Below are 22363 nucleotides of genomic sequence, written 5' to 3' on the forward strand. Positions count from 1 at the left end.
TTGTCGTCATTTCTATTGCGAGTGTCCGCATGTGCACGGAAAATGAACTCGTCCCACCCCAAACTTTGGCGCAGAGGCCTCATGCCTCATTCAAGATTCTGAAAGGTATCATGGTGATCTCTTGCTAGCGGATATGGTCAGCGATCTCCCACGCTGCTGTTGTCCGAATGGAAAAGGGGTTCACGCCACTCCAATCCTCGCCGTAGAAGCTATATTCATCATTCACAATTCAGAAAGGTATGATGTTGGACGATTACCACTGGCATCTGTTGATCGTCTGCATGGAAAAGGACTTAGTCCTGGCTGGAATCAAGGGTGACGCGTCGCCTGAATGGCGATTCGACTTTCCAGAACGAAATACAAGCGAAACTGTGACCCATTCGTTTGGCCAAACATCAGTATAAAAGGTAATAAGGCATCGAGTGTTCCATCTACCAACGCCCTCACTTGCATTTCCCATTAGCACATACCATCATCTTTCATGGCTGCTGACGCTCCTCAGACTTCGATCGACTGGAATTCTCTTTCTGAGGAGGAAAGGATCGAGGAACAAAAAGAGATGATAAAAATTCTAAGTGATAAAGATACGCTCACTAATTTTAGCAAGGCGTGCGAGAATATCGGCCAGACTGCTGTCTCCATCGATGCGAACTTCAGGACCGTGAAGAATGGCTTCGCTAAAATTGTCGAGGAACACGGTGAGGATTTCCCTGACGTTGAAAGGGTGTTCGTTCCGCGATGGGATGGATATATGGATGTGAGTAATTTTATCCCCTTTGTTATTGCCCTGAGATAACTTCTGTACGTTTAACTAGCGTTGGGGCGGAGAAAAGGGGATTCTTTGGTCTTCAAGGGCGCTGGCGGCCAAAACCGTGACTACACTACATGGTGGGTTGTCCTCTTTCGAAAGCGCGCTTTTATCTCTTACTGACGCTTACACTGTACAGACTATGGTCAAAACCTTGGTTTCATCGCAGACATCAAGACAGAGGAAGATCTTGAAAAGTCAAAATTAGAATTGGCGGACTATGTGGTAATCATGCCAAGTGTAGCGAATTATACCATTTTGACGGATATTCTTTTCGCAGGAAAATCATCCGATAGATGTCGGAAAAGAAGTCGCAGACGGGTTCAAAAAACTCAAGAGCGACATTCAAATGTTCTCGAGGAATTTTGCGAAGTACATTGAGGACCAGAGGCAGATACTTACAGATGATGCGAAAAAGTATGAGGCTGAAATCAAGGAATGTCAGAAGACAATTACCCAGTGCGTTCTACCACCGTTCAGTTTGTGGGGAGTTCCTAAGCCTTTTTTTCGCAGACTTAACTTGCAGGTACAGCGTTACATACCACCCCGCAACTATCTCTTGATTCAAAACCCTTGCTTCTTTGCCTAGCTCGCAGCAGCAGCTGTAACCCTAGTTGTCAGTTTTGCTTTAGGGGTGTGTACGGGCCGTCACGTTCTGTTTTTGTTTCGCTTATGGTTTCCTCTAAGATCGTAGAAGGATTGGTCGCAATCGGGCCACTTGCGGTGGTCATAGCTAATCGCGTGTGTAAGTTAGGCCTCACGAGGTTCAAGGCGAATTTATAAAAACTCCCTTAGCTGCGCAGGTTGACCTTGATAATGCTAGAGCTAACCTCAGAGAAACTGTCAGTAAACAAAAGGCTTTAGCAGCCATGCAGGTGGACTTCGAGCAACTCAAGCCCAACATCGACGATATCTGCAACAAGTTGAGGATTTTTGCTGACATTTGGACTTTCGTGAGTGCTTTTTTCCCCGTGTATTGCATTTCTTTGTGCTAACACGAATGGTTTAATAAGACTGCCGAGCAATCCGCTGGATTGAGACTGGACCTTCAAAAAGGAATGAAAGTACTCACGACCGAGGTAAGGCACATACATACTTTCTTGATATATCGTGCCGGACAGCACTGACGACTGGAAACTATAAGGCGTTCCAAGTAAAACTGCACCTCCTTATAGCACAGATTGAACCACTCAAAGAGGGCATGAGGAAATATTACACGCAAATTGCGGAGCCACCCAAATGAAGGGTTACGTTTGAGTTCACGGAAAAGAATGCAACGGAATGAAGCGATTGTATGCAAAGATGCTTGAACAACTGTTGTACTACATAAATTCTAAGCCCGCCTTTTGAATTGTTCAGATGCTGCAAGACACTAAGGGAATATAGGGGAACAAAAGGAGTGAAATTCCTTGTGAATGGTTTTGTAGGCGCCGACGTCGTGGCTTCCTTTTCGTAGTAAGGTGTAAAATTATTGAGCGGGTTCTCATTGAATGCATGTATGAACTAATACAATGAACCATCTGTACGATGGCGTTCAGTGCAGTCCAACCACCAGTTTGGCTCATGGCAAATATAACATAGGCCAATGATACCGATGATCGAATGAACGGGCAACAGGGAATTCCCAGGTTGGTCTGGTAAAGTAGCGTTTGAGTTTTGGCCTCGACGTGTTGTGCTGGGGACACAACAGGATAGCGGGAGACTTGCGTTGAGATCTTCTTCGTGCCAGCAAGGCCGTAAAGCGGAATTCAATTAGTATGGAGATAGACAGATAGAGTGGAGATCTGACCGCTGGTAGGTTCAACAGTCTATGATCGTGGGAAAGGTTCGGCGATCTGCTCGTCAAAGAGGGACTAGTCCGGGGCGCCGTGCCGGAAGGCGGCGTGAGAAGCGGCTGTTCCGGCGACGACGCCATATTTGAGGCAGCGTGACTGTGACAAGAGCTCGATTTCGCGCCTCTTCATCCGCACCGCCCTGTAAGCAATTCTTCGTTCCTATCCTCCTTGATAAGGTGGTATGGTAACGTAATATTTTTTCAGTAAAGTCGCACCTGGCAGTTCTTACAATGGTGTTGTCGTGTATCTTGCGACCTTATCCGATTTAACAAAGACCTTTTGTCTCTGATGAGCGGGACCCTCACAACCTTGCCTATCTGAAATACGCATTCCTAACACTGTGATACGAATGTTTTACACTGGGAGTTTTTATTCTGAAACTTTCCCCACATATTAGTATAGAGCTTCGATTGTGTAGCGGCAGCGAGTCAGAGGCGAGGTTTCAAATTGATTCTATGTATATCCCAACTTGTATATCTCTTTTCTTCGGTTGAGTGGGTACTCCTTGGAAATCAGGACGATGGTCACTTGTCCAGCCGCAAGTTTTGGAGAAACGGTACGCTAAAAGCGCGGTTGAAGGACTCGTAAAGGATATTCACAGTTGAGCCACACAGACTAATTTTGTAACAGCTCGACGAGCGTTCAAAGGGTTTCGGTCGTTTTCCTATGAAGAATGAGTCCGATCATCCGCTATGTGAAATTGTGAAATGTGACATCCCAAATTAAGTATCAGTTCACCGTCTTCAGTTACGTCTTCTCCTCATCGCCGAAGAGATCTAGAACAGAGCCAAGAGATCGACCGTGAATATCATGCTCTTTGAAGGCCGAAACTCGCGCACATATTGTCACCATTGATTCTAGCGAAACATTATACCGTTCAGAAATGTGAATGATGAGTATTAACGAGGTCGAATGCGCCAAAGTTTGGGGTGGCGAAGCTATTAATAGTAGTTCTCGTTAGTACCCCCGATGAGGTCAGTGCTAGTGATCATGAAGGAATCAGGGAACAAAGATTGTTATCGTCCTGCTTCTTCATCAAGCGAGTCTCATTTGAGAAGGTCGATTGGACGGACGGCGTGTGAGCGAAACAGCATGCCCAGTATGTAAATATTGCTCAATTTATTTTCAATCTGTCAGATCCCGCTCACGCATTCCGAACCAACGTGCACCACACGAGGCAAGTGTCATCAAAATTATCATAGCTCCCATAAACGAATCTCAAGTAATATCGATAGATATTATTCATGCGTGTAAACGATTGCGCAACATCGGATTATAGAGTTATATAGCACTGTATACTTAATTACAATCGTTTATTTCAAATTCGTGGCCGCGTATACCCTGAGGGCTTCCTTAACCTTTTTGTAACCCTCTTTGGCCGGGGCGAAGGCTTCTGTCAGTTCCTGTTTTGATTGAGATTAAATCAGCAAGCAGCTACAGGGTTATAAGCGTATTTTTTGGTCACCTCTACCGTCTTCTCGATATCAGTTGATTCTTCAAGGACCTTCTGCATCTTAGCAGCATCAGACAATGCCTAACGACATGGCGTAAGAGGTAGCAAAAAGTCAGAGATTGTTCAACATACAGTTGTCCAGATATAGCCAAACTTCTGTTCCGCACCAGGAAAACCTTCTAGTGGCTGAGGCTCTTGCTAAAAGAAACCATTCGGCATGGAACCAAAACGAATAAAGACAGATCAAACCTTAGCAATTTCTTTGAGCTCTAGAATGGCATCATCCAGGTTCTTTTGCGTTTTAATGGCCTCAATCGCCCCAGTAACGGTCTCATCAAAATCTAGGATTCAAATAGCTGAGTTTTAAAAAGGTGGAAAATTGAAAGAACGGTAAGTCATTTTACCAGTGATACAGCTAACCCCACGCGATGCACCGTCACGCGCTGCCAAAAGAAGAACATTGAAACGCTATTGAACTGGCAGTCAGACGATGCAGGTAATGACATTCATCGCGAAGAAGGCACTTCGGCGAATGCTTCCACGCCAGCTGGAAGCTCAGCGACTGCAGTGATGTTGTTCTTGTATTTTTCTGCAAGAGCCTTGGAGGCACGTTTGATGTCGTGGATGTCTTTGTCGGCTGCGAGGGACTCATCGCTGAGCCTTTTAACGTCGGAAACGATGTTTCGAACAACATTGCGATGGGCGAAAGGAAAATCGATGGGTTCCATATCGTACTATCAAGATGCGGAGGAAGGATGGTGCAGAAATAATTTTCGAACTCCTTGCATAAATAAGTCTGAGGACGCTGGGCTGGTGCGACGGTTCGGCCCTGGGCCGGCTTTGGAAAATTGAACAAATACTAGAATAATATCATTGGTCGCTGTTTCTCAACCCTTCATCCATCCGATTGGCCGCTGGCGACTTTCTCGAGTGAGGCTCGCTTGAGGAATCGAGATAATAAGGTCACAATGACGATCGAAGTTTTCTCGTGAGTTGTAAATCTTTCTGTCGGAAAACTGAAATTTGCCTGTTCTATTAAGCCTGATTAGACACTATCAGCCCCAGGCGGGATGATCCAGTAAGATCAGGGTGTTTGACGCCTTGGTCAGAGCCTGATCAGGGTGGATCAGAAGAGGTCAGGTCAAGGTCAGGCCATTTTTTAGATCAGGCAAACGTAACAGGATCAGACTAGTTTTGGTTTTCCGACATCACTAGCATCGACAACACAGACATTCGCCTCATTTATCATTCAAGGTGCTGAAATATCACACGTGAATCGCTTGCCAACACTACCCAGCCCATACCATTAGTCCTACACAACTTCTATTCGAAGTGTCCTCATGGCAAGGGATTGGTGCCACCCCAAACCTTGGCGCAACGCCGCAAAGGCCAGTATTCAACATTCAAAATGCTAAACGGTCACGCGTGATTCAGAAGTTGCTTGCTAATACCACCCAGCCAATACTGTTCGCTCGTCCTACACATCTTCTATTCAGAGTGTCCGCATGGAAGGAGGTTCGTACCACCCCAAACCTTGGCGCAACGCCGCATAGCCATTCATCATTCGTCATTGAAGGTATCATGTGTCGCTAGAATCAAGGGTACCGTTACACGTTGCCCGAATAGCAACTCGACCGGAAGTTCCAGAAAAATGGAATCGGCATTGTCTTCCTTTCGCTCGGCGAAGCAGTTGAATAAAAGGCAGTCATGAGTGGATTGTTCCATCTACCGACATTCTCAGTTGGATTCTATATTCGCCTCTGCACCTTTCGTCTTCCATGGGTACTGACGCTCATACTCCATCTTCCGACGAAGAAACGCCTGAGTGGGAGGATTGGGATTCTTTTTCCGAGAACGATAAGATGAAGAAACAGGAAAAAGTAACAGAATATCTGACAAAGCGGACTACAATCGAGAAATTTGGTGAGGAGTGCAAGAATATCGGTCAGACGGCTGTCGCGATCGATCGTGACTTCAGGCAAGTCAAGACCGGTTTGGCCAATCTTGTCAAGAAATATGGTGGTGATTTCCCTGGCATCGAAAAGGTGCACCTTCCAAAGTGGATTAAGCTCAAGGCTGTGAGCTATTTCTTCCATCTGTTTTTATATTGGAATAACCTCCGTGCGTGCTAGCGTTGGGAAGGAAAAGAGGGCATTCTCTGGGCTTCAAGGAACTTTGCATCGAAAACTGCGGCTGCATTATCAGGCGAGTCCTTCTCTTTGAAGTCGCACTTTTTTTATCTTACTGGCGGTTACACTGCACAGATTATGGAGACACCCTTAAGATGGTCGCGGAAATCACGTCTAACAGAAAGTTGAAAGATGCACAAGCTGAACTGAAATCATACATTGTAGCTATACCATGCTTAGTCTTGATCGAATCTACGTATTTTGACGAATGTTCTTTCACAGGATCGCCATCCGATAAGTCACGCAACAGAAATTGCAGACATGTTTAAAGATCTTAGCCGCGATGTTGGGGATTTCTCGAAGGATTTTAAGGAATACATTGAGGAACAGAAGCAGTTTCTTACGGAAGACGCTGAACAGTGTGAGGCTGACATTGCCCAATATCAGGCAGAGGTTGACGAGTACGTTTTTCCACGGTTTGCTTGTGAGGGAGCTTCTAAACCATTTTCTTCGTAGATTCAACCACAAGGTAGGTTGTTATATATACTGCCTGGCAAAACCCCTTCATTCAAAACTGTGCGTCGTTGGCTAGATCATGGTCGCTGCTATAACCTTGGGCTGCACCTGGATCTTTGGAGTATGCATGGACCACCACGCTCCATTTTATTCTGATTCCGACATTTTCTCAGCTCCTAGCCCTAATCCCACTCGGTTTCCTCATTTACTTTGTAGTGGAACGCAACAGTAAGTTGGGCTTTAAGACGTTCAGGGAGCCTTTAGGGACTCATATCCATTAGAGGCGCAGGCCAACCTTAATGAAGCCAGAGCCAAGCTCGCCGGCACTTTCCGGAAACAGCAGGCCTTAGCGGCTATGCAGGCAGGCTTTGAGAAGCTCAAACCCAACATCGATGATATCTGCTTCAAGTTAGGCATTTTTGCGGGTATCTGGGCTTTTGTGAGCGCTTTTCTCAGTCGGAAATTATTTTTCTCTACTAAATGAATATTCGACTAGGTTACCGGCCAATGCGTCGAGATCGATGCTGCACTCGACGGAGGAGTGAGAGCGGTCACAGAAAGGGTAAGAACCAGGGTCCCTATTGATCATGTTAGTGTTATTGATTTGGCATTGTCAGAAATTCATAGGAAATATCAACCTTCTCAGAGCACAGATCGAACCGCTTCAGGAGGGCCTGAGACAATACGCCGAACAAATTGTCGAGAAGTGAAGTGAAGCGGTTGCAGACAGAAATGAGCTTGTCCGTTACTATGTATATTGTATGCCCATAGGATTATCGATGCTGTAAAAGAATTTGCATGATTAACGACGGCCACCATGAAAGTGAACGGTTTTCTCGAGATGCAAGTGATACGGCTACTATTTCATGAACCCACCCGAACATAATATCTGTTACAAAAACAATATATCATTCTAAAAGCGAGTACTAACAGACAAAAGACATTATGACAATCCTCTGTAGATTACACTGCCATAGTCGAGGCATCTGTGTTCTGTTTATTCCAACTTAAAACATCCTTCGGGGATCCTTAAAGACTTCTGACATAGACATCCTTCAAAGGATGATAAGCTATAAGGTAGCTCCTGGTCACCATCTCGGATGCCATCATCATCATATTCACCCTCACCCTGCCGAATCGTCCATTCCACCTTCTACAGAACCACCCTGCCAAGACTTTTTCCCGACTTTGGTCCAGAAGAATGCTTCCAAGGTCGCTAGAGTTCCTGGACAGCATCTGTGATACGCCTCGTGAAGCCGACCTCATATTTCTCTAGTTCATCACTTATTTCCCGAACTCGATTGTGGATATTGTCGGCGAGCTGACAAAGGAAGACGAAGAGCTCAAGGAGATTTGAGAATACCCATAAGTCGAAGATAATGGTGTACTAATGATAAGCATTAGTGAAGGAGGCAAAAGCGGAAGAAGGAAAGAACGCACGACATGTTTCTGGGTCCATTTCGACGAATACAATGTGATATTACTTCCTACCAACAATGCACCATAAATCTGGTGGCTTTCAAATCCCAGCGCGCGGCGCTGGTGCTGTGCAGAACATAAATCAAAACAAGTTGTCGTACTGCAGCCTCTTTATCTTGAAACTTCGCTTCGAATACGAACGTTGCCAGCAAGTCATGCCTTCGGCGTGATTCTGCGCAAAATACATGGGCATTGGGTAACCCCCAGATGAGATAGTTAAAGCCAGAGGGAATCGGCGACCAAACGACCGCATCGGCATTCGCTATGCCCCGGGGGGCACTGCCGGAAGACACAATTCTTGCTCAGTCCTCGAGAGTGAATCAGCAATATTACTCTACATTACTGGTATGATACCTACCGGTAAACAACTTGTGATGATTTGCCGCCATATTTTCTATGTCTGCTATCGAATGCTTGTCGTAGTAGAGCATCTATGGCAGTCCGAAGATCCATTTCCGACCTGCTTTCGGAAGCAGCGGAGGCAAATATGGTCTTGCCACAAATAAAGGAACGGTTGTTTCAGGTGCGCAAGATCGTGAGGGTCATCAGGGGACAAACGGTCGTCGTCAAATGCAATAGGGTGGTGGCCTGAAGACCGGAACGACCACTGAATGAACTACCGGGGCGGCTCAGCTGATATATGTCAGACACAGGTCAGACGCATTAACATCGCCCATACATCAGGGTTGTTGACGGGAGTCGGAAGCTTGACGTTGTCGTAGACCCTGATAAGGTCACCTTCACATCCTCAAAATCCGCCTCACTGTAGATGAAATTATTTGCTGTCATTGCGTCGTCGGACGTGTTACGATCCCTTGTCTTGGTCAAAATACTTAGTATAGGAGTAGTGCATACGCATACGCAGAGCAATCTGACGCCTAGACAATATTCTCCTGCCTCCGGGTCAACAATAAGAATGATATAGAAAGGAGCAAACTTACGACGCAGCGGTCCGGGCACAATTCAGCCGGGGTCGGGGATGGCGGGTGAGGCAAACTGGGGAGATGCGGAGGGTGTACTGACAAGGAGAACAACTATCTTTAGGCAAGTTCGCCATTTCGAACAATATACGCATGAAGGGTCTCTTGACCTTGTTCTAGCTCTCTTTGCGAAGGAAAGAGAGGTAGGTGTATACAACGGAGAGAATGGCTGACATCACAAAGTTGGGATATACATTTCGAACTCCGTGACTAGCAGTCGACCAAACCAATTTTGTGATCATAAGTTTGATCATGAGTATTTTGCTTCAAATCCCCTAACTTGACCCAAAGTAGTCACCCCGCAGCCCCGGCTAGGCAGTATTAATTGTCAAGCGCACTGTGTCGACGGGCCGTAGAGGAAGCCAAGGCGAAACCGGAAACGTCCAGAATACTCCAGATTACGATCTTCCAACAATTCAAAATTCGTACCGTACCCCCGTGGATGCCCAATGGGTTATTCAGAATTCGCGGGATGGCACTACGCCCAGTCATACCTCATAAGATGGTAGAATGGGATGGTGAAATAGCCTATATGACTGGAGTCAGACAGAAGACGATGTTCCCACCACAGCGGACTTGATCAACCTACCTCCCTATTCCGAAGTCATTCTCAGGTACTCCCCATTTCGCTGGGTATTATCGATGAGCGGCATTGACACATATCTGAAGTCGAAGATGGCAAGATTTCGTCTCTTACTAAAAACGTCGTGACAATCAACAACGATCCTCCCACAGCGACGTTCTCGAGTCGGCCATGTATCTAGTTATCCGACGAGTATTCATTAGTGACACAAACGAGGAGGAAACCCTCGATCTACCTTGCATCCTAGGCCTTTGAAATTTTGATATCGGGTCATAGTGGGATGTCCCCGGAGCTCCCCAGAGCCGTCCGAAATCTTGTCTCCTCGGCAATAACTCCGCTGAAGATCCCAACAAGTCTAGGGACAGTCGTCTAGTCGAGTTGAATACAGAATAGATAACTTAGTTGTCAACAATTACCTCGACCGACTGACATTCTCGACCTGCCCTGACTCAGGCATTCTGTCACTCTCCAGCTAAGTTACATACTGATGTTCCCAGGATCAACGTAATACTCACGGCCATTAATAGCAACGACCTCGGTCTCGACTCTCCTGCTCACTTTCACCCCCTCAACCTCAAGTATGTCGGACAATCCGGCCCTTCTACTCGTCGAAAGAGATGACAAGAAGCAAATGAGAGAACTGTATTACTCGCCAGAAAAGGTTTCACATTCGTGCATCTGCTCATAGACGCTGACATTCCATCAGACGCTTCATATCGTCGAAAAGAAATCACATAGGGAATACAGGTCCAAACACCAAGACACAAAAGAACTCCTGACTAAAATTTTTCTACCCGCTGGATATCCTAATACAGTGACGCCAGGTAGGCCCCTCCTATGTATTAAACCTCTGATACACGGTGCTGACGTGTCTAGACTATCTGCTGTACGGCGTCCCGAACACGTTGTGAATACACCTCATACTTAAAATTCACACAAAGATACCAAATTTTAAATGCGGCTCAAGCATTTTGTAACTCTCTGGCATCTCTTCTGGCCTCCCGTGCCGCTCTTGAAGGTTCGCTGAACGAGATTCTAAATTTATATCCTGTACTGTACTCATATACTCCCTTTCTGTTTCAGGGATAGGCGTCGGCGACCCGTCTGCCACATCAACTGGGGCCATGCTTATTTCCGTACTTCAAGACATATTTGGAAGAATCGCAAGTGAACGGCTCCCCTTCACTCCACGTAAAGGAAAAAGCTCACGCGTTCATAGCCATAATCGGGGCCTATTACCTGGGTACACGATTAGTCCCGGAGGCCAAAAAATATCGCTTTTTGGCTGACGTGCTGAATGACATTGCGGTAGTGGTCGACGTCTTTAATCCGGTATTCAGCGCGTTTATGTTTCCAGGAGCTAGAGTGATTGGACTCTGCACCAGCGCCGCTTTGCGGGCTGTCTGCGGTGTTTTAGCAGGGGGGGCTAAAGCTGCCATTACGTTGCACTTTGCAACTCCTCGTGGTGGGGTAGGAGATGTGGGCGATTTAAATGCCAAGGACTCTAGTAAAGAGACTGTTCTCGCTCTGTTAGGCATGCTGGTGCGTCTGTTTGATGCTGCCGAGTAGCAACACTAATACCGTTCCAGCTGGGAAGTGTCTTGATTCCGCACATCACGTCGCCTTGGGTTACATATCCTGTCTTATTGCTCCTTATCTCCGTCCATCTGGTCATCAACTATATTGCTGTACGGGGCCTTGCAATTCGGAGTCCAAACAGGCACCGCGCGACGATCGCCTGGTTGTGGTATCGATCCAAAGACGAATGCGCACCATCTCCTCAAGCAGTTGCAAGTCATGAACTAATTTTCGAGCGACCCGAAAACATCCGTGACCCTACAACGAGCCTAGTTCTTGGGAAATGTCATGTCGGTTCTGCGCCCCTCGACGTCATGAGGGGTCCCGCACTTTCAAAGGAATATCTTGACATCTTCCACGCGGACAAGTACATTGTCTGTTTCAATCCTAGCCATGAGACTGGGCACCTCCCGATTATTCACATCTGTTTCAAGGAGGGCTTCACACGAGCAGACGAGTTGAAGAGTTGGATTCATGCAGTAGAGATATGTCGCTCTATCGCCTTGAATCAAGTTCCGGTTCAGAAAGGAGCACTAGAACACATACGCTCGACCTTTCAAGTTGTCAAGGAAAAGTATGATCACTTCGTCGATCACATGAAAAAAGCCGGCTGGAACTTTGACGAGTCTCACCTTGCATCTGGTTCCGGACCCAAGGCTGTCTTATTAAACATAGCACAGACACCTTCGAGGAATATCCCCACATGACAAATACCCCAGCTTTCGGACATAACGCACAACATCTGTTCAATCTTCGATTCATGGCATCGGCATCCGCTTTCTAAACCTGAATCATTATTGGAGTACAACTTGTTTACCAGGGTCGCTTTACCCTATTATTGTCTGCCTTCCTTTGGCCAGCTTTGGCTCCGCGAGGACTTTTATCCGTTGTCCAATTTTGTTTCAGCCTGTGTGACTATGTACCCTGGCACCGGCACCTTCGGGACGACAATTAATATTATCGCGGGCAGCGGTCATAGTCCATTATTTCCGATTGCTCATGTTGATCTTTGAGGAAAAACCTCGCCTGATGTTTGTCTTGTGCCTTAATACAGAATACGGAGAGAAGCAACATGTATGTCCGGGAGATCTCTGTGGAACTCCCTTCGATGGAATGTGATGAGGTCAGTGCACAGGTCATAAGCGCTATTTAGTAAGGTGCGAGCGGATCCCAAAGAAGAGTATCGTCTTGGAAAATCCAGTTCCAAATTCCCTTCGCACTTATCTCCGTATTTCCTCCTCTTCGGTTCATCTGATAATTCAAGAATGTAAGATGAGAAGAAATGGACGCTTATGAAATCATCCCCTCCCGCGCCTTAAATACGCCCATTCGTTATCTGGCCTTCCGCATCGACTGGCCCAGATTGTTTAGGCAAGTTTCTGTCTTTCCGCCATTGTGTTGGGTTCGCTGTGGCTTAGGTGAACATACCTTATCTTGACAACACGCTGCCGCTTCTCCATCAGGGACATAAGACCCCTGGACACTCTATTTGATGCGACGATAGTTTTTCTTATATGGAAACTCAACATCCTTCTTCCGGGCCGGAAGTATTGGGAAGCACACAGAAACGATAACCGTCTACTGTGATTGAGCATCTACGGAATCGTGTGTGGCATAAGCCAAGTTGATAATGCCTCCTTTATCACTGGTTCCCGGATCGTTAACGACGTCAGAGACGCATATGGATGGATAAGAAGCTACAAGGCAGAAATAGAGATGACAAAGAACCAACCTGGAATCGTTCTCATTTCTCCAAGCTTCTACCTTGATCAAAAATCCAATTCAAAAAAGGGATCATTAGTGGTGAAATGATCATTAGTACCCTTTCAAAGGGTTGGAACAGCTTCTCAAATTCAAGCTGAATAAGCAAGGAACGTTGGGCACATCTATCGAAGGCTGTCTAATGCTTCTGATTTTCGGACATTCAATCGGCGAATTCAGCCCATAATCGTTCTTCAGGAATGCCTGTAGTTCCGGAGATTCTTGGATAATCAAGAGCTGGCGATATGCCTACCTCGGCGTCACGCGGCCTAATTACGGGATAATATACTCATATCGATTGGCGTCGAGATCTTAAAAGCTAGATCAAGAAAGGCGTTGGTCCTGGGTAAGGATGTATTAGAGCTATTAAGGATATCGATAGGCGCTTACTATGTACTGCATTGCTGTGGCGGTCGACGACCGTTGGGCTTCTTATCTCCCAACGTGGTGCTAAGGTTGTGAAGTATTAGCCAATGCGAAAGAACTCTTGTCAAATAAAAACTCAATTGGTCTACATAGAACAATAGAAAGGAGATTGCGGGGGCCGCCAAGAGTCCTTTTTGACGCGTTAAATATAGGTGTAGATTTGAGAGATCTTCCAACTGTGGCTTCTCGATCTCAGCCCCGCCAAAAGTGAGCTCCACCTTCACGTGGACTTTTGTACCTTTGGACATTCCCTTCTTTATAACACGGTAGCAAATGAACATTCTGTCATACGCATCCTATGAAGAATCGTTAGAAACATCGATTTGACTCGGACTAACGCACCAGTATTCGAGTACTCGTTTAAATCACTCCAAAGAGCCCAGGGTTTTCTGGTTTGGTGCATATCAAAAGGAAGGAACATAACTAAATATAGACTAGCGTGCTTAGTTTGATAACAATGCTGGTAGATTTATAGTTTTATTCTCATCATCACATTTGTATGCATGTTCAAATCAACAGTCGTCATGATTTGTACATTTGTTGACGTTCCAAGTATCATACTTCCAAAATTGAACAAAGAGAGAAGAAAAAAAGGAATTCCCAGCACAGTTCGTTCTTCTTTCTTTTCTCTTTGCGAAAAACGCTCTTTTATAAGTTCCTTTTTGTATAACTATAAATAACTCGGAACTACAAGCGCCGTTCCGATAGGGCCGGTGTTGGGATGTTCAGCAAATGAGATGTCTGCATACCTGTAACTTTTTCTCGCAAGGGAGGGGAAATAGAGGGAGGAAGGGAAATGGATCACACTGAAAAATCTTATCAAACAATCCGATTTTGTCCACCCCTTCACATCCATGAACCCTAGCCCCTCCCTTTGTTCCTCCTTCCTCCAAAGCGTGGCCAGTGGTTGTATATTTACAATATCCGGTTACTACTATTTCCATATGGACTTTTTGTTCGTTGAAACCAAAAAGAGTTCCATTGAACCTACCCAAACCGTCAAACAACAAGATTCCAAAAACTGACAAGTATAACAGTATAACGGCACGACATTCAACGTCAACTGTTGAACTCGAAATAGACTAAAACATTGAAATTACATACATATCATCATTCAAGTATATATATATCACACCAAAATGGCTGTGTGTTAGTAATCTAATCAGTATCTAACAGCACCCCCCACCTTCCCCACGAATCAATCAAAAAACCGACATGTTCAGGGTAATAAAGTTTTGGGGGAAACCCCAGCAAACAAACAAAAATTGAAGTTTCAGGGTCTTCGGCTATTATACGGGTTGTATGGTCTTTTTTTTGAATTCGTAAAGTATAGTAAAGTACGTTCAACAAGAAAAGGAGCGTTCTTCTTCTTCTTCGTACTTGGTACATATATGTTGAAACGAAAAACCTTGACGATGATTAAAAACCCTCCAACAAAAAAAGATAAAAAAAATCTCACACCCTTTTCCCATTTGTGCAAGTAATATAATATAAATCACTGAGCGGTGTTCCGCTCGGCGTCTTTATGACGCCGATAAAGCCCAGAACCGACATTATTGCGTATAGCTGTGAGTGACAACTTAACCTTACAGTTTCAAGTACATCATTCATCGGACTCTCGCCCTATTTGTATCCGAAATCCCGACGATATAAAATCCGCTTTAACATCTTCATCGTCAAAGCCCCGCAAATTTCGTTTCTCCATTTAATTTAAAAATCGCTGGTAAATCGCAAAAGGATCAAAAACGCCCCATGAATAAACACGCGCTCTAAATCCCCCTCACACATCAATAATATTACAAACCAATAAAAGGGTATTATTCATTTCAAAACGAAATAAACCCATTCCTCCATAAACAAAAAAAAAAAAAAAAACAAGCATAATAACGCTAAAAAAAACTATTTCATACAAAAGTTTAAAAAATCATGACTCCATAGTCGTCGTCGTCGTCGTCGTCGTCGATACCAAACCCATATCCTCCACAGTTCGTCTCGCGACATCTCTCGTCCTCCCCCTCTCCAAAGAATCCCCATTCTCATGTTCGTTACTCATCCCACTTCCTTCAGGGCTACTCATGTCGTCTTCCTGTTGGCGATAAGGATTATGATGATGATGATGATGATGGTGATGTTGATGATGATGAAGTCCTTCTTCCACCATCAATTCATCATCTTCATGTGTCGGTGGTAACGTAAACCCATTAAACGATCCCGTATTCGCAGTAGTTGACTCGGATGCAAGCACCATATGATGCGACGATTCCGATTCAGCCACATCCGACCCCGTACCAGACGACCTATACATCTTCAATTCCGATTCCAATTCACGATTTCTAGCTCCTTGGGCGGTGACCAATTGTTGTAGATACCGAATATATTCGACACTTTTTCTGAGGATCATGCCTTTGTTGGCTTTGACGATACCAGTTTCGTTGGCGGGAGAGGAAGTAGAGAGTTCTTGGTCTTCTTTTTTCAAGATGAGGTTTGAACCATCGATAGGGGATATAGGCGATAAAAGCGGATCATCCAGATTGGGGCCATTTGCACCTGTGTGTAGGCGTTAGAGGTGATGACAAGATGAGAAACGAGGAGAACTTGCCGACATCGAGCATGCATTCAGGGATGAGAGTAGCCAGTTCAGAGATCTTTTCGTTGATGTTGTCTCTTCTGCGTCTTTCGACAGCATTGTGGGATTCACGTCGCCTACGTCGTTTTTCGTTGGCTATCGCCGCTTGTTTTTCGGCAGAAGACTGGACGACGGTGAGACTTTGGGGTGGGGAAGAGGGGGAGGACATGTTGATACCGAGGCCGTTGATGCCGTTGATGATGGTGCCATTGGGGCCGATGGGGTCTTTGGGGACGCTCTGGGGGATGGGGTGGTGGGAGAGGGGAGGGAGGTGCATATCGGTAGGAGAGTTGAGGGAAAAGGGGGTGTAGTTGTGGTGGTGCGAGTGCATCGAGTCTGGGGTGGGGAGAGAAAAGTCGGAAGGGGAAGAGTGGGAGTTCATGAACCAGGCCTGGCTGCCCACAGCATTTCCGCCGCCGAGACTGGCAGCGAGACGGTGGTGGGAGTGCGTGCCTGGGATGAGGATGGCCTGGGGGCGTGCGGGGGGTGGAGAGGAGGTGCTGCTGACGCTGTTGCCGCGGCGTGCGCGGGTGGGACGAGGGGCAGAAGGAGGACGAGACCGGGAGCGAGAACGAGAAGGAGAGTGCCTGTTGAGCGCAAAGGGATGAGGCTCGTAGCGCATGGACGACGTGAATGGCTCGTGGGATTGGAGAGAGATGTCAAAGATGTTGTGGGTGCTGCGAGGAGGATATCCGGTCAACGCGGCCATGTCGTCGTCAAAGTCGTCTGGGGCAGCAAACTTGCGAAAGGCATCGAATCCGCCGTGCATGTTTTCAGAAAAGAACGCCATTGGTGCTCAAGCCTGCGCCCCCGCTGCTATATGGCTGCCACCACTCCCACGGGCCCCTATCTCCGCGCTTCCAGGGGTCCTCTCCCATCTCCACACTAATCTCCGCCTCTCTACCCCGCATTTCCCACATCCCTTCCCGGCAAATCAAATATCCCTCACTTGCCACTGATCCGGCTATACTCTCCCCGGCACTATCGGATTGCCAACACTCATAGGGGGGGGGGGGCAAAAACTGAGGGGGGGAAGGGGAGGGGGAAAGGGAAGGGAAGGGGAAGAACGGACATCATGGAAACCACCACTGTGTTTTATAAAGAAGAGGAGAGCAGAGTACGAGAGGGTTACGTCCCTCATATACTATCGAGTCTCGAGACCTGCTCACGAGAATGCTGGTCATCTGATCGGCTCTGGGGTAACAGGAGTTTAGGGCCAGGTTCATCGACGCACGGACCTTTCACTTACTCCATTAGGAAATAGTCCCTAGTAACCCAGCCCACCCCATTCACTCTGCACCACGCACGATGAACGTCGACGACACAGACTACGACTCTCCTTCCCTCTCCTCTTCCCGTTCCGCTTCTCCCACTCCCAGCTTTGACGACTATGCCGTTCCAGGAAACAAAGCTATGGACCTCTACGATACCATGCTTCCCAAATGGAGAGCCGCTCCTCGAAGATGGCTTCTCCCTCTTATCCGCAAAGAGTCTCAAATCCTAGCTCAAATGCAGGTACGTGCCTTTCTTTGTCATCCACGAACAGCCAACCCATGACCTTTTAGGAGAAAATCCGAACACCCTGGTTGGATGCGTATTTCGTGTATACATCCTCATTGGGCACACATACCTTTTTCATGACCACCTTGCCGGCCTGTTTTTGGTTTGGATATACTGATCTCGCGAGAGGGTGTGTATCCGTTTATGTGTAACCATGGATTTCTTTAAAGGTGTTTTGTAGTTTGTTGTCGGCGCTTTCTATTGGCGTTTATTGTTCTTCTGTCGTGAAAGATTTATTTTGTTCACCTCGACCGTTCTCTCCTCCCGTCACTCGACTCAGTAAGGTCTCTTCATATTTCCACTTTGTCCTTCTAAAAAAACCACAGCAATGGGATCTCATCATCTCGAATACGGTTTTCCCTCCACCCATTCCACCAACAGCATCTCCATAGCTCTCCTCCTCTTCGCCTACATCTACGATCTCACATACCCACCCCTCTCTTCCACCCCCACCACACTCTCCCCAACCACTTTTCATATCCTATCCCTCATTTTGGCCATATACGCCTTTTCTATCGTTTTTGGAAGACTATATACCGCGATGCATTCATTTACAGATTGTTTTTGTGGTGTTTTTTTAGGGACTGCTATTTGGTGGGTATCAAGTTCATGGAATGGGATTCCTATTCATATATCTTCTCTCTCCTCTTCTCCTACCACCACCATTCACCTCGGTCGTGGACTCGGTATGGAAACCCATTTATGGAATTGGGTATCCAACGGTCATTGGGAAGTCCCCCTTATATTAATTCCTTTATGTCTTTTTCTCGTTCATCAACATCCTCAACCTGTGGATGATTGTCCGTGTTTTGAAGATGCTATTGCGTTTGCTAGTGTGTTTTTTGGTGCTCTTGTGGGGGATTGGGTTAAGAGACATTCGGGGTTGAAGGAGGTTATGGAGAGGGTTGCTATTATGCCGGGGAGTGGATGGGTTTTGGATGTTGGAAGGGGGTGGATACAAGTTGAAAGAGGGTGGTTGGATTATTTGACTTGGTGGAGTGCTGCTACTCTAAAAATGACAATCGGTTCGTCATCCGTCATCATCCTTCTCTCTTTCCTCACACACACACAAATATCTCATCCTTCCATAGGTATCATGGTCATCTTTACATGGCGACTCTTAGCCAAATCAGCCTTACATCTCATTCTTCCACCTCTCTTCCGATTATGTGCAAGAGCGTTTAGGTTACCGAATAGAAGGTTTTATACACCTGCGACGGAGTATAAATCTGTACCTTCTGAGTTTGCGATGACGAAACAGGGTGTGGGGGTGTTGCATCCGATTCCGAGTTTGATTGATTTGCCGGGGAGTGTTGGGTTTGATGTTGATGTTGATATTGGGATGGAGGAGAAGGATGGGAAGGATGGGAAAGGGAAGGGGAGGAGGGTGAGGATTGTGAATGGAGGTGTGTTTAATGGGAATGAAAAGATTGGGAAAGTCGTGAATGTGGGTGGTCAAGGTGGAGGTTTACATGTTACGTTTGATCATGATGAAGAAGAAGATAATAAAGGTCAAGGAGTGAAACATTATGACGCTGATGGTAACTCTCTCTCTCTCTCTCTCTCTCTCTCTCTCTCTCAATCACATTATTGACTTATTATTTATCGTTTAGTGTTGACAAAGGTGATTGTGTATGCGGGAATTGCGTTTATATCTATAGAGGTCTTGCCGGCTTCGTTTGGGTTGTTGGGGTTGGGTGTGAAATCGTGGATGTGAATGTCGTGGGTTGAGTTTTAACTTTGACGATCTTTTTTCTTTTTTCTTCTTCTCTTTTAATGGAACGAAACGAACAAGAAGAATATAATGTTAATGGATTGAAAAATCAAAACATATCTAGATTGTCTACGTGGATATTTCTGTTTTTATTTTATGACCATTTTTTTATAATATTACGATGAATTTGGAAGATTAGATTTGGTGGAAATGTGAGCCTTTGTTGAAAGTGATTAAGTGGCTACTCAATAACCAATGGCAATGGCAATCATGTTGTCCGCGAAACTACTCGACGAGCACCCCGGCGTGGCATCAGCAAGTTGGCAATTTGCTTTTTACCTTTTGTCGCTTTTCGGCCTTTTTGCAAATTTGATATATGTGCAAAAGGCAGGCAAAAGTCGAAATAATAAAATGGTCTTTTCAACATTAGGTAGATCGAGTAGTAACGTCTGTAACCTTCAGTTTTTTTCCAGGTTTTCGCTTTTTCCAGTTTTTCAAGGCATCTGCAGGAAGTCAGCTTTTTTCAAATCCGGGCCCAAAACGTGGCAAAAAAATTTTTGCCGCTTTTTATCGCTTTTTATCGCTCTTTTAGCTTGTACAAGCGAAAAAAAGATAATTGCCAAACTTCTGATGTGGTACGCCTAACCTCGTATCTTTCTCTGAGTTGTAAAGCTTTTTTTAAATAGCGTATAGTAAGTATCTTTGAACCTCAGAAAATAAGGTTTAATCGCCATAAACACAAACAACGATATAAGCAAAATAACCGAAACGAAGACTAATAACAAACTTAATAAAAACACAAACTCGAAAACGAGGATTTGAATGGACTGCCTACATAGTACTAACATCAATACCTTCAAAACGAAAGCCTTGAGACAATCGATAGTAAAAAAGAACATGAGGCAGGACTAAATAGCAAAACAAAGAGAACCTACCGTCCGACTGGCCGAGGAGGTCTGGGGTTTTTAGGCTACGTCAACCCGAAGGTCTCGGGTAGCCCGAGCCCCATACTACCTTCCCAAACAGAAGGCGTGCGTAAAGGTATTTCCCCTGGTGACCCCCCTCGCTTAGTACTAGCAGACCAAAAACTGGGTCCAACCACCGCGCACAAAGCGCACCCAACTAGGCCTAGAAGTTGTCGACAGCCGAATAGTTACACCAAAAAAAAAAAGAAAAAAAAAGGTCTAATCGCCACTTGCTCTTCTTCCTAACGCCCAACCCAAGTTTTTCCTGGTTAGACTCAACTCCTCATCGTTTGTTTTTCTTTGAATTTTTCACACAGGGTCTAATAATTGAGCCTAGCGCCGGTTGATTTTGAATTTGTGGAAAGTCGGCTGATATGAGTGATTTTGGCTGCACAGATGTCATATCGGCTGCAGTCAAGGGTGGTAGCCGTTTCTAATTACTACTTGTTGCCTTAAGTCTTAAGGTCGTCCACAAACTCACTAGTTCGCCGTTGCGCTGTCGTATGCCTCGGTCGCACTTTTTACCAAACTAAACTTTCATTACTTACTCATCTCCTTCATCACATTCCTATGACTTACGGCCTTCGCTGTTCAAGCCGGCGTGCTCTGAATTTCATTTATTAATTATAATTGCCACTGCCTGATCTTCCTACGCTCAACCTATAGTTTTGATGGTTAGGCTCAACTCTCTTCGTTCCTTTTTTTTATTTGAATCTTCACACCCGGGGGTTCTTTTGAGCCTCGTGATCGTCTCGCTGATTGATTTTGAACTTGTGGAAGTAGGCCGATATGAGTGACTTTGTCGTATCGGCTGCGCTCAAAGAAGCCGTCTCTCACTACCTTAAACGCTATCGTCGTCCACGAACTCACTAGTAGTTCACCGAATCAAAATTTCTTTACTTGCTCCCCTCCAACGCATTCCTAAGACTTGCGGCCTCCATGCTCGAGTTGCAACTCTCTAAATTCATTTATATATACTGCTCATGTAGGTATAAAAACGCCTACTGTCGAAGTGTCTCTCGCAGTATAGCGTATGGTATATTCGGTCGGGCGGGAACATAGGTTTGGGTCGCTAGCTACACTCGTTTCTGCTATGCTCGATCTCTTTTACTGAAATTTCTCTAGCCGGATTCTTTTTGGATCTTCACGTTCCTGTTCAGGCATGGCGATCTATACTTGCATTTTCTATCCGAGCGTTATCTCCTCCTTCTTGTCCTCTTATTAATGCTTTCCTTACCTTCGCACCGTTTGCTGTTATACATTATATCGAGGATATGATGCTTTCCTTATAGAATGATAATTTCAATTGTGCGATGGCTAACAACACAATCACTCGATTCGCGTCGTGTCAACCCTGCTTACACCCTTTTGGATTAGATATTCTCCCGCGACACATATGAAATACCTTGCTTCGATCTTTCTCAATGTCATATCTCCGTTGTTCCCGCTCTCCTCTCTTTCTCTTCTTTTAGTTATCCAGTGAGGCTGTCGCGGTCCTCGGCCTCCTGTCACCGTAGTATTTGACCTCTGGATTGGAAATTCAAAGAATGTACCAGAATGTACCTTGTTCTTTATGGAGGCCAGAGAGGGATGTTTCGACTTTAGCGCCTTATAGTAGCTTTTAGTGCGTACCTAGTAATTATTTTTATTCTACTCTATTGACTCCTCTTTATTAATAACCTCGTGTTGCTTTCCTACCTTTAAATCTCCATTAGTTATCTACTCCTCGTCCTTGCCGCCCATATCAATACAAAGATTTCTGTTCAGATGTTTCATGTGTTGTTCAATGTGCCGTCTCTTCCGACGCTATCTGAAACCTCCTCGTCAGTAAAAACCCGGTTTGCAGGTATGTATGATAATATAATTATAAGGAATCCAGTGCGGACATGGCAATACCTGTCAAATACCAGGCAGATACAATCTCAATAACAAACTCTTTTTCTCTATGTA

At 45.6% G+C, this 22363-nt stretch overlaps 7 protein-coding genes across 7 annotated transcripts; 4 read left to right on the top strand and 3 right to left on the bottom strand.

Annotated features, from left to right (window-relative positions):
- Positions 1 to 18: 18 nt before the first annotated feature.
- On the top strand, positions 19 to 2167 carry AGABI2DRAFT_194401 (hypothetical protein). The gene is made up of 12 exons (XM_006463572.1): positions 19 to 237; positions 291 to 407; positions 464 to 757; positions 816 to 888; positions 948 to 1033; positions 1089 to 1267; positions 1322 to 1334; positions 1398 to 1442; positions 1496 to 1553; positions 1604 to 1761; positions 1822 to 1887; positions 1953 to 2167. Exons 3-12 carry the CDS (start codon positions 482 to 484, stop codon positions 2049 to 2051), a joined length of 1053 nt encoding a protein of 350 aa, XP_006463635.1. The 5' UTR covers positions 19 to 237; positions 291 to 407; positions 464 to 481; the 3' UTR covers positions 2052 to 2167.
- Positions 2168 to 3855: 1688 nt separating this feature from the next.
- On the bottom strand, positions 3856 to 4845 carry AGABI2DRAFT_194402 (hypothetical protein). The gene is made up of 6 exons (XM_006463573.1): positions 4621 to 4845; positions 4501 to 4564; positions 4346 to 4437; positions 4229 to 4294; positions 4109 to 4177; positions 3856 to 4046 (listed from the first exon to the last, which is right to left on the bottom strand). Exons 1-6 carry the CDS (start codon positions 4822 to 4824, stop codon positions 3957 to 3959), a joined length of 585 nt encoding a protein of 194 aa, XP_006463636.1. The 5' UTR covers positions 4825 to 4845; the 3' UTR covers positions 3856 to 3956.
- A 987-nt stretch (positions 4846 to 5832) lies between these two features.
- On the top strand, positions 5833 to 7572 carry AGABI2DRAFT_194403 (hypothetical protein). Its single transcript, XM_006463574.1, has 10 exons — positions 5833 to 6174; positions 6229 to 6301; positions 6361 to 6446; positions 6508 to 6686; positions 6742 to 6754; positions 6818 to 6862; positions 6915 to 6969; positions 7023 to 7182; positions 7239 to 7303; positions 7359 to 7572. Exons 1-10 carry the CDS (start codon positions 5875 to 5877, stop codon positions 7454 to 7456), a joined length of 1074 nt encoding a protein of 357 aa, XP_006463637.1. The 5' UTR covers positions 5833 to 5874; the 3' UTR covers positions 7457 to 7572.
- A 385-nt stretch (positions 7573 to 7957) lies between these two features.
- On the bottom strand, positions 7958 to 8673 carry AGABI2DRAFT_120450 (hypothetical protein; the record flags this gene model as incomplete). The annotated part of the gene is made up of 4 exons (XM_006463575.1): positions 7958 to 8128; positions 8182 to 8286; positions 8322 to 8517; positions 8579 to 8673. The coding sequence occupies 4 exons, from the start codon at positions 8671 to 8673 to the stop codon at positions 7958 to 7960; spliced, it is 567 nt and encodes a 188-aa protein (XP_006463638.1).
- A 1690-nt stretch (positions 8674 to 10363) lies between these two features.
- On the top strand, positions 10364 to 12068 carry AGABI2DRAFT_120451 (hypothetical protein; the record flags this gene model as incomplete). Its single annotated transcript, XM_006463576.1, has 7 exons — positions 10364 to 10444; positions 10490 to 10607; positions 10660 to 10669; positions 10725 to 10801; positions 10867 to 10950; positions 11003 to 11325; positions 11373 to 12068. 7 exons carry the CDS (start codon positions 10364 to 10366, stop codon positions 12066 to 12068), a joined length of 1389 nt encoding a protein of 462 aa, XP_006463639.1.
- A 3334-nt stretch (positions 12069 to 15402) lies between these two features.
- AGABI2DRAFT_187173 (hypothetical protein) lies at positions 15403 to 16962 on the bottom strand. Its single transcript, XM_006463577.1, has 2 exons — positions 16148 to 16962; positions 15403 to 16095 (listed from the first exon to the last, which is right to left on the bottom strand). Exons 1-2 carry the CDS (start codon positions 16941 to 16943, stop codon positions 15473 to 15475), a joined length of 1419 nt encoding a protein of 472 aa, XP_006463640.1. The 5' UTR covers positions 16944 to 16962; the 3' UTR covers positions 15403 to 15472.
- A 455-nt stretch (positions 16963 to 17417) lies between these two features.
- Positions 17418 to 19644, top strand: AGABI2DRAFT_225504 (hypothetical protein). Its single transcript, XM_006463578.1, has 6 exons — positions 17418 to 17689; positions 17740 to 17864; positions 17916 to 18013; positions 18061 to 18759; positions 18826 to 19275; positions 19348 to 19644. Exons 1-6 carry the CDS (start codon positions 17483 to 17485, stop codon positions 19449 to 19451), a joined length of 1683 nt encoding a protein of 560 aa, XP_006463641.1. The 5' UTR covers positions 17418 to 17482; the 3' UTR covers positions 19452 to 19644.
- The last annotated feature ends 2719 nt before the right edge of the window (positions 19645 to 22363 follow it).

This window comes from Agaricus bisporus, assembly GCF_000300575.1.
Source record: "Agaricus bisporus var. bisporus H97 unplaced genomic scaffold AGABI2scaffold_9, whole genome shotgun sequence".
NCBI lineage: Eukaryota > Fungi > Basidiomycota > Agaricomycetes > Agaricales > Agaricaceae > Agaricus > Agaricus bisporus.

Excerpts from the sequence above, each read along its gene's own strand:
- AGABI2DRAFT_194403 (XM_006463574.1), top strand. The coding sequence starts at position 5,875 with ATGGGTACTGACGCTCATACTCCATCTTCCGACGAAGAAACGCCTGAG. Across the intron at positions 6,970-7,022 it reads CTTTGTAGTGGAACGCAACA|AGGCGCAGGCCAACCTTAAT; the intron begins GTAAGTTGGGCT and ends CATATCCATTAG. Across the intron at positions 7,183-7,238 it reads GCGGGTATCTGGGCTTTTGT|TTACCGGCCAATGCGTCGAG; the intron begins GAGCGCTTTTCT and ends TATTCGACTAGG.
- AGABI2DRAFT_225504 (XM_006463578.1), top strand. The coding sequence starts at position 17,483 with ATGAACGTCGACGACACAGACTACGACTCTCCTTCCCTCTCCTCTTCC. Across the intron at positions 17,690-17,739 it reads AAATCCTAGCTCAAATGCAG|GAGAAAATCCGAACACCCTG; the intron begins GTACGTGCCTTT and ends ATGACCTTTTAG. Across the intron at positions 17,865-17,915 it reads TATACTGATCTCGCGAGAGG|TTTGTTGTCGGCGCTTTCTA; the intron begins GTGTGTATCCGT and ends GGTGTTTTGTAG.
- AGABI2DRAFT_194402 (XM_006463573.1), bottom strand. The coding sequence starts at position 4,824 with ATGGAACCCATCGATTTTCCTTTCGCCCATCGCAATGTTGTTCGAAAC. Across the intron at positions 4,438-4,500 it reads TGGGGTTAGCTGTATCACTG|ATTTTGATGAGACCGTTACT; the intron begins GTAAAATGACTT and ends TTTGAATCCTAG. Across the intron at positions 4,178-4,228 it reads TTGGCTATATCTGGACAACT|GCATTGTCTGATGCTGCTAA; the intron begins GTATGTTGAACA and ends CCATGTCGTTAG.
- AGABI2DRAFT_194401 (XM_006463572.1), top strand. The coding sequence starts at position 482 with ATGGCTGCTGACGCTCCTCAGACTTCGATCGACTGGAATTCTCTTTCT. Across the intron at positions 758-815 it reads GATGGGATGGATATATGGAT|CGTTGGGGCGGAGAAAAGGG; the intron begins GTGAGTAATTTT and ends ACGTTTAACTAG. Across the intron at positions 1,762-1,821 it reads TTGCTGACATTTGGACTTTC|ACTGCCGAGCAATCCGCTGG; the intron begins GTGAGTGCTTTT and ends TGGTTTAATAAG.
- AGABI2DRAFT_187173 (XM_006463577.1), bottom strand. The coding sequence starts at position 16,943 with ATGCACGGCGGATTCGATGCCTTTCGCAAGTTTGCTGCCCCAGACGAC. Across the intron at positions 16,096-16,147 it reads TGAATGCATGCTCGATGTCG|GTGCAAATGGCCCCAATCTG; the intron begins GCAAGTTCTCCT and ends GCCTACACACAG.